The 9,527-nt window shown below is 39.0% G+C and overlaps 1 protein-coding gene across 1 annotated transcript in view; it reads left to right on the top strand.

Annotated features, from left to right (window-relative positions):
- The first annotated feature begins 689 nt into the window (after positions 1 to 689).
- Positions 690 to 9,527, top strand: part of serpine1 (serpin peptidase inhibitor, clade E (nexin, plasminogen activator inhibitor type 1), member 1) — a 10,508-nt gene continuing 1,670 nt past the window's right edge. Inside the window, exons 1-7 of the mRNA XM_008319500.3 lie at positions 690 to 883; positions 2,135 to 2,373; positions 4,866 to 5,090; positions 5,180 to 5,374; positions 6,633 to 6,831; positions 7,982 to 8,082; positions 8,271 to 8,357. Coding sequence (XP_008317722.2) covers positions 801 to 883; positions 2,135 to 2,373; positions 4,866 to 5,090; positions 5,180 to 5,374; positions 6,633 to 6,831; positions 7,982 to 8,082; positions 8,271 to 8,357 — 1,129 coding nt within the window. The 5' untranslated portion in view covers positions 690 to 800. The remainder of the gene's footprint in view (positions 884 to 2,134; positions 2,374 to 4,865; positions 5,091 to 5,179; positions 5,375 to 6,632; positions 6,832 to 7,981; positions 8,083 to 8,270; positions 8,358 to 9,527) is intronic.

Raw genomic sequence — 9,527 nt, 5'->3', positions numbered from 1 at the left:
ACAGCACTGAGTAACGAATGTCTTGTGTAAAAATTAAAAATGTGTGTGTGTATAAGTGTGCAATAGTTGTAATTAATTAATTACAAAGGCACTAATTAATAGGGCTATTAAGTCACACCACTGTTTATACATATATATGTATATGTACTGTATGTATACACATATGTATATATGTGTATATGTGTATAAGTATATGCATATAAATATATATATATATTTGTCCATGTTTATATGTACATATGTGTGTGTACGAGTGTGCAATTAATTGTAATTAATATTACAATTAATTAATAAGTATTAAGTCACACCACCATTTATACATAAAAATCTATATATATATATATTTGTCCATGTTTATATATACGTGTGTGTATGCACAGTTACAAACGTAATACTGTTCAATTATTATTAGCACTCTTACAGTACCTAGCAGTAAAACAAAAATAAATCACCACCCATTTGTAAAGGAGTGTCTAAGTCTGAAGGTTTTCTTCTGTTGAGGAAAACACACAGAGTACTCAGCAGACCAGTGACGAACCTGCCTGAGGGAGACACATAACTAAGCGGTGTGTGTTCTAACCAAGTACGGGAAAAGTGACTTTTCATGTGCTCGGTCATGTTCTGGCAGATGAGATAAAGTGAGAGAGGCAGAATGAGGCGTGAAGGAGAGAGAGAAAGGAAGAAAGAAGGGTGTTTTGTAGGAAGTTTTTCCAGACAGTGTCAGATGACATCATTGTCTGTAATAGTGGGAGTGTGGGTGGAGGGTGGAGCTTGTAACCTCCCAGCTGCACACTATAAAAATGCCTAACTTATGTCAGTCTTCCAGACATCAGCCGCAGCAAAAGAGCAGACAGAAAATTGCGAGAGAGACAGAGACTACAAGGTAAGAATCACCACAGGATTATATTATCATAAGTTAAAACTAAATCTCTGATCTTAAAAATGTGTTTTAAATGTACTTGTTTTTATTTTTGTTTTATTTAATTTTTGCTTTTAGTTTATACCAGCTGTTAACAGTTACAATACAATATCACATAGTAAAGTGGGTGCAACTGGTGTGTCCTTAACAACTGTTTTAAACTCATCAAGTAAATTATTACAAAAAATAGTTTTTGAAAATGAGAAAGAAAGTGGTAAAATGACAAAAATCGATATTTCCTCACAGTTTTTGGAAACTCAATATATCTAGTTTAATTTACTTAAACACTTAATTCTGAATTAACTGAAATATGTATTGCCAGATTTGAAGTTTTTTGCATTGCATCCAATAGCAACAACATTGTTAATTCTTCTGTAGCTTATTCATTTTTAACCTTATCTGTTCTGTTTGTAAGTGTTGAGTGTGTAAAATTGATTTTGAAATGTAACTTAAAGCTTTTTACAATTTGAAATCCTCATTTTGATGGTAATTATCATCCATTCCTATAAAATAATAATAATTATTATTATTATTAATATAGCTGTAAACATTTTTATAGATTATTAAATTAATAAACCTTTACAAAAAATCTAAATAGTCATAATAGCAGTTTTGTAAGATTAAGATCCAAAATTGTAAGATCCACTAGTTGAATTGAATATTAAAACACATATTATTTCACTTACTATACATTGACTTGACTTATTCATTGACAATATTCAATGTATGACTGGTCTGATTTTCACAAACAAACTCACTGGTGTTACGTCATCATGTCTAGTGCTGCTGTGAACTTTTTGTCCAGGGGATGTTAATAAAACATTAAAAAAAATCATCTTGTTTCTTAACTCACTTGGGTTTTACAAAAAAACACATGACATGAGGGTAAAACAATCCTTCATTATTACACACCAGATGTTTCCTGCCTCATAAGTAGAAAGAGGAAAGGTGAAAATGTCCCACTTTTTCATGTGCATCTGTGACTCCGATGGGAGCAATATTGTTCTTTCCACACGCGGATGTTCAATGACATGTTTGCAAAAGTCTGCTCTGCAGTGTTGATACAATTACAGGAATGATGCATTTCAGATGATTTCCTTTTAGCTAGTTGCTATGACAGTGAATGTGAAACAAAATAGTGTTAACTTTCTCCTCTGCGTGTTACAGTAAAGTGTACTTGCAGTTAACTTTCGTCCACCTTCCCTTCTGTCACAGGATGCTTTGCGTTTACATGTTCCTGTTGCTGACCCTTGGCAGAAAAGGGTTAGCATCTCTGCAAGACAAGCAAACTGACTTTGGTCTGAAGCTGTTCTTTCAACTGAGCCAAGACTCCTTGGACAGGAATGTAGCCGTCTCCCCCTATGGCGCTGCCTCTGTGCTGTCTATGGCTCAGCTTGGCGCTGCTGGAAACACCCGGAAGGTGTTAAGAGCTGCGCTGGGCTTTTCTCTGCAAGGTGAGTCAAATGGAGATACCTTGGGTATTCTTTTTGGGGTTAAAATTGTTAGAAAAAAATTACTACAAAGGAACAATATTCCTCACCTTATTAAATGCAGCTCTTCCATACATGAACATACATACGGAGAATGTTTTTGTTTTGTTTTTTTCCTGTAGCAATGTATTCATAGCGGGGTGCCAGATAGCAAAGATTGTGTCGCTGTGTCAGGCGAAATTATGAAAATTAAATTACTTATATCATGTACTTTGATATATTACATGTTTTCAAATAGCTTAAGGCTTAGCAAAGGTGCCCAATAAGTCAATCAGTATCTACCAGCAGATTGCAAAGCGAGTACTGGGAAATCATGAGCAATTAAAATAAAAAATGGATATAGAGTGATCCCTCTCCTATCGCTGTGGTTGCATTCCAAGACCCATCGCAAATGGGAAAAATCGCGAAGTAGAGGCAAGATAGTTATTATAGTTATTATTAATATAGTTATGGTTATTATATTTACATATATATTTACCCTTAACGAACCTCCCCACACTGTTATCAACAGTTGTACAACAACAACAGTGCTCAACATATATATACTGTATACATATATATGTATAGAGTATATATATATAATAGCCTAATTTCCATCAGTGTCGTTTTTGACCCGGTATGGAAAATGTTTTTATTTTGCATTCTTGATTCAGCAAAGGTTCGCCTTCAACCAATCTTTTTTCTTTGCCAGTCTCTTGTTAAACATTTCAAGCATTGGACAATGTCCTGCGTTATGTTTCATTTATTCATTCCATCTACGCCCCCCAACTCCTCCCCCCTGCAATTGCACTGCGACACCTTGGGGCGTGCCCCCCACTTTGGGAACCGCTGATATAATCTAAGAGGAGATTACCGCACCATAAAGCGCACCAGGTTATAAGGCTCATTGAGCAAAACATTTAAGCGAAAAAGAAGAAAAGCCAGATTAGAGAAGCCAGATTGAGATGGTTTGGACATGTGCAGAGGAGAAACAGTGGATACATTGGTAGAACAATGTTAGAGATGGAGCTACCAAGTAGGAGACAAAAAGCAAGGCCAAAGAGGAGAAATATGGATGCAGTGAGGGAGGACATGCAGTTGGAGTCAGAGTAGAAGATGCAGAGAACAGGGCAATTGGAAATCAATGATTCACTGTGGCAACCCCTGAAAAAAGGGACAAAGCCGAAAGAAAAAGAAGAAAAATTAATCATGTCTGGATCCCTCTCGTCAATATCCGAGTCAGTCTTGTTGCTGTTAATTAGCTGTTCAGTGATGATTACGGCCTTTGTGAAAGCTCGAACGACATTTGAGACTGATACCTTGGGCCAGGCATCCACGATCCATTGGTAGATAGTGGCGTAACTCGCCCAGCGTTGCATACCTGTCTTGGTGAATGTGTGTTCGCCTTCTGTCATCCAATGCTCCCACGCAGTACGCAATTTAACTTTAAACACCCTGTTAACACCAATATTTAGTATTGGTTGTAATTATTTGGTTAATCCACCCAGAATGATGGCAAGCCCCAAATTAGTTTGCTTCTCTTGGATTTTGACAAAATCGGTGAGATGGGCATGCATGAAGTCGTATATCAATAGGGATGGTGATTTGTGGAAAAGGGTAGCGATCTAAGTTGGAAACAGGAGGGCACTGTTGTTGTTGTTTGCCCCTCCAGAGTCAGGCGGTTGTTACTATTTTTGTTTTGGATGGTCACCGTATTGTTGTTTAGACGTTGTTCCGTGCTGCGGATGTTGTTTTGCAGAGAGAGTGCGTGATTTGCCTGTAAAAAAAGGAGAAATAAAAAGAGTTTTTGACCACAAAAAAATCGACAGCCATGCGTCTGAGTTATCCTGCATCGCCCCATACTGACAATATTGACAATACCAAAACACAACGCAGAGTCTTTGGAGGCACGATGCGACGTTGCATGGATTTGGGTTACACAACCATACTGTAACATTTGTTATTGAGCATCTTCTAATTGTGATAACAGAGTTAAACATCGTTGTTGGCTCCCAGTGTGCTTCAGTTGTGAGCCATCATGCGTGATGCGCTGTGTGGTTTGGCTTTATAAAATCGGTTTGAGGTCAGTAAACACAACCAGAAGTAATACATATGGCGCACCGGGTTATAAGCTGCACTGTCGACTTTTGAGAAAATGAAGGGATTTAAAGTGTGCCTTATAGTCCAGAAAATATGGTATATTTAAATTTTGAGATTATTGCATTCCCGTTACACTGATAGTAGTGTGCAAATGCTTCAAATACATCATGATAAAGATGAAGGAATACTACAGCCTGAGTGTGAGTCAGTTTCACACTGATCTGTCCTGGGCCAGGATGCCGCTTCTGTGTTCAGCAATATTTGTATTTTAATTATTTAGATGTTCACGAGAATATTTCACGGCATCATTTAAATATTTTGGTACATACATCTGTGTTTATTAACAGATACTTGTGCTTGCGATAAATCTTCCGCAGAGCGCAGCGTTTCTCAACAGCAGCGTCTCCTGCAGCGGGATTTGTCCAATGAGGAGGGCATCGAAATTGCTAGTGGGGTCATGGTGGAAAGGAAAATGAGCCTGGAGAAGAGGTTCCGTCGGTCGCTGGCAAAGGCTTTCCAGACCCATCCTCACCAAGTGGACTTTACTAAGCCAGACCAGGCAGTCAATGTCATTAACTCATGGGTGTCGGACTACACTGCAGGTAAAGAGAACTCCCTGACCAGCAGCTGCTTTATACATAAGTGTATTGCTCTCTGTATTTTTAAGTGCCAACTGTTGTTTCCTCCGTAGGTGCCATCCCTGCATTCTTAGACCCTGGATCTCTCACTGATGAGACACGCCTGATCCTCTTGAATGCTCTCCACTTTCAGGCCCTATGGAAAGTTCCTTTTGACCAAAGACACAGCCATGAAAGGATGTTTCACTGTGCTAATGGGAGCACAGTTCCAGTGTACATGATGAGCCTCACCAACTACTTCAACCATGGTATTTATGTTGCCATTTCTGCAAACAAATCTAAGGGCCCTTTATGACAGGCACACTGCAAATGATCTCTACACCATTTAAACTTTTTAAACCTCGGAAGCAGAGAGCAGAGAGTCCTGGGTTCGATTCCCAGAGGGCATAACAGCATATCTTCTGCAAACACAGCTCCTTTACAAAGCATCTTTGGCCCATGTATGTTTGATACCCCTGACCTAGGGATTAACATCCTGATGTCAATTTTTTTTTTTTTTTTGACAAGAACCAAGTCGGTAAAGAAGGGTCACAAACTGTAGACAAACTATGAGGTGATACACAAACTGTATCACCTAATTTTCTGTTTAATGCTAGTGTTGATAGATAATAATAATAATAATATATTTTATTTCGCCTTTCTGTCACCCAAGGACACCTTACAGTGAATACAAAGTGTCAGGAAACTTTCTCTGTTAGATAGGACTGTAAAATATACTGTTAGTTCATACCCCAGTTTCCTAACACACAATAATCAAATATCAAATCAAATAAAGAATCAAATACGAGATCTCAAAGTTTTACAGCCATGCGGTGTTCACGGGCCACTTCTGAGCACTGATTGGTAAAGACTGCTCCAAACAAAGATTCTCCACCAATAGGAGCCATGTGCATGTGCTGCAGTTAATCAAGTCAGATAAGACCATGCAGTTCGGATGTTTTTCTCTCTTTGTCTTTTGTTGGTCTTCTGTCAGTCTTCTTATTTGGGCAAAGAAACTAGTTCTGGCCGGTTCTGTGTCCTGTCTCTATCTCTAAGTGTAACAGTCAGTACCATTCAGTGCTGTCCATATCATCCTGTTACGTAAACCATCAGCATGCATGAGAGCATGAGAGTAATTCGTTCGTAGTGAAAGATTAGTTCGCAGAGAGTGATTTGTTCGCAGTGAGTGATTTGTGAGTGATTCGTGAGTTCATTATGAGCAAATCTTCCATACTCGGGAGTGACTCGGGAGTCACGAGTGATATGAAAAATCACTCGCGAACGACACATCACTACAGGCTAGCACACCGTGGTCAACGACCTGGCCAGCGTCCCGCGGGGACTGCAAAAAAAACTGCAAAAAAAACCAAAAAAAAAAACAACCTAAACTATAAACTTAAAGTGAAGCTAAAAGATAAGGGTTACGGGCGAGCAGCGACAGATGCGGTTAAAAGAACGGTAATCTTTTAACCGTTCAATTCACACAGATTGTCTGCACTTGTCTGATTTAGGGTTTTTCATCAACAGGCGAGTTTGTGACTTCTGACGGTGTGGACTATGATGTCATCGAGGTCCCCTATGAAGGCGATTCAATGAGCATGCTGCTCGTGTCACCCTTTGAGCATGACGTTTCTCTGACGACTCTCAGTGCTGATCTGAGCAGTCAAAGGATCCAGCAGTGGAGAGCCGAATTCAGACGAGTCAAAAGGCAGCTGACTATTCCCAGGTACGGAAAAGAATTTGGATGTGAATCAAAATACTTCTGAGCAACGAGATGTCTAAAATGTATTTATGTGTTATCAGAATCATACAGTAAAATAGACAAATTGAGAATAAAAAAATAATACATTTGTGAGAAAAAAGTTTACATTATGAAACAAAAAGTCATAATTTTATGAGAATGAAGTCACACATTACGGGATTGTAGTCCACTTGGCATGATGCTTATTACAATGTGATACTGATGAGACAGAAGAGGAGGAATCTCCTTATTTATAATCTCTAAACCATACATCATGGCTGATCTCACAACCGTCCTGTAAACCGTTCCCTTCACCTTAGCTGACACTGTTCTATCAGAGATCACTTTTCTCCAGCTGTTGATCCTGCCTGCACTCTATTTTTCACTTTTCTTCCACAGTCTCCTCTGCTCTGAGCAGTTGATCCTAAGTACCTAAACTCCTGCACCTTCACCACCTCTGCTCCTTGTAACCTCACTGGTTCACTGTTCTTCCTCATTTACACACATATACTTTGTCTTGCTGCGATTGACCTTTATTCCTCTTCTTCTGCAAACCTCCACCTCTCTATGTTCTCTTCTCGCTGCTGCCTACTCTCACTACAGATCACAATGTCATCTGCAAACAACATAGTCCATGGGGACTCCTGTCTGACCTCATCTGTCAATCTGTCCATCACCAAAGCAAACAAGAAGGGGCTCAGAGCCTTGATGTAGTATCACCTCCACCTTAAAGTCTTCTGTCCTTCCAACAGCACACCTCACCACCACTGTACTATTCTCATACATGTCCTGCACCAATCTAACATAAGTCTCTGCCACTCCTGACTTCCTCATACGGAACCACAATTCCTCCCTTGGCACTCATATGCCTTTTCTAAATACAAATACACAATGCAGCTCCTTCTAACCTTCTCTGCACTTCTCCATCAGCATCCTCAAGGCAAATATTGCATCTGTGGTACTCTTCCTAGGCATGAAACCATACTGTTTTTCAAAAATCTCCACTTCCTGCCTCAACCTAGCTTCAACGCCTCTTTCCCAAATCTTCATTGTATGGCTCATCAACTTTATCCCTCTGTAGTTGTTACAACTATGCACCCTTGTGGACAATGACTGTTTTTTGTTATTCCTGCAGGTTTACTTTGGATTCAGAGGTGGACATGAAAACTGCTCTAGTTAAAATGGGACTAGGAAACATGTTCAACCTGGCAAGTGCTGACTTCACACGCATAACCAGTGAGTTTTTTTATTACATCTGTCTTGTCGTGTTTGGTGATATTTTTATGCAAATATTTGCAAATAACTACCTTAAAATATTACTTTGTGTTTTAGTAATGAGCAAGCACCCAGTCTAGATTAGAATGCTGTAATTTTAATATTAAGATGTCATGGAACTCATCTGTCATTTATTTGACTGTTTGCAGTGGATGAAAGGCTGTGTGTGTCAAAGGTTCTTCAAAGAGTAAAGATTGAGGTGAACGAACATGGAACCAAGGGAGCAGCAGCAACTGGTAAGTAATCACACGTGGATACCTAGTAGCCCAGGTGCCTCTGGTGTGATTTCTAACTATAAAACTAATCAACAAGAGGGTCAATAATTGTAGTGCTACTATGTTTTTTGAATCGTTACACTTGCAATGACATTCAAATGGGTGCAATGATGATGGTAAGAGTGTCTACTCTTGTATGTCCCAGAACTTAGTATGTAGCTCTTTGTATTACTCAGTGCCCTTGATGTAGCTCTAAAAAAGTTTGGTGACCATTGTATACTCTACTGAACATTTTCCCCACCTTTGTACTAGAAACTAATAATGGTACATTACAAAGGATTTAATTGATGTTGGTGTAATTTCACTCTTTACCTCTAATTGATAAACATTGGGTGTTGAGTTTAAACATGTAATTGTATGAGTAACTGGCACATGTTTAGCACTAAATGCTAAGTGGAAAAAGAGTGGGAAAATGAGCCTAATCCTATCACTGACGTTAACAAACAAGAGTTTTATAACAGCTTTAAGTCATTTATGTCCTTGAGTCTTTCTAGTGTATGTCTTGCTAAAAGAATATATTTTGTTTCGCCAACTCGCCAATTAATTTGGCCACACATGTTGTAAAGCTAAAAGCTTAAGTTAACCATGCTGTATTAGTAGCAATACTCAGTGTTTTTCCTTATGAGAGTTTGGACACAAAGGAAACAGAAAAGGAGTTGTATATTGGCGAGACAAGGAAATCGAGCTGGGAAGGATGCAGCAGGTGAGGTTGATTAAGGACAGAGATGGGAATGTAATCACAAGTGAGAAAAGTGTGCTGAGAAGATGGAAGGAGTACTCTGAGGAGTTGTTGAATGAAGAAAATGAAAGGGATGGTAAGAATGAGGAGCCAGAAACTATTAGGAAGAAGGTAGAGCAGATTAGAAAGGATTAAGTAAGAAAAGAGGATGAAGAGTGGAAAGTCAGTTGGTCCTGATGACATACCAGTGGAAGTTTGGTGCTTAGTGCTTAGGAGAAGTGGTTGTAGATTTTCTGACTAGGTTGTTCAACAGAATTATAGAGACTGACAAGATGCCTGATGAGTGGATGAAAAGTGTTATGGTACCAATCTATAAGAAGGGTGATGTGCAGAGGTGTAACAACAACAGAGGGATAAAGTTGATGAACCATACAATGATGATTTGGGAAAGA

This window comes from Cynoglossus semilaevis, chromosome 1 (assembly GCF_000523025.1).
Source record: "Cynoglossus semilaevis isolate Cse_v1.0 chromosome 1, Cse_v1.0, whole genome shotgun sequence".
NCBI classification, from domain to species: Eukaryota; Metazoa; Chordata; class Actinopteri; order Pleuronectiformes; family Cynoglossidae; genus Cynoglossus; species Cynoglossus semilaevis.
Note: the sequence above shows the minus strand (reverse complement) of the source record. Positions and strands in the feature narration are given on the sequence as shown.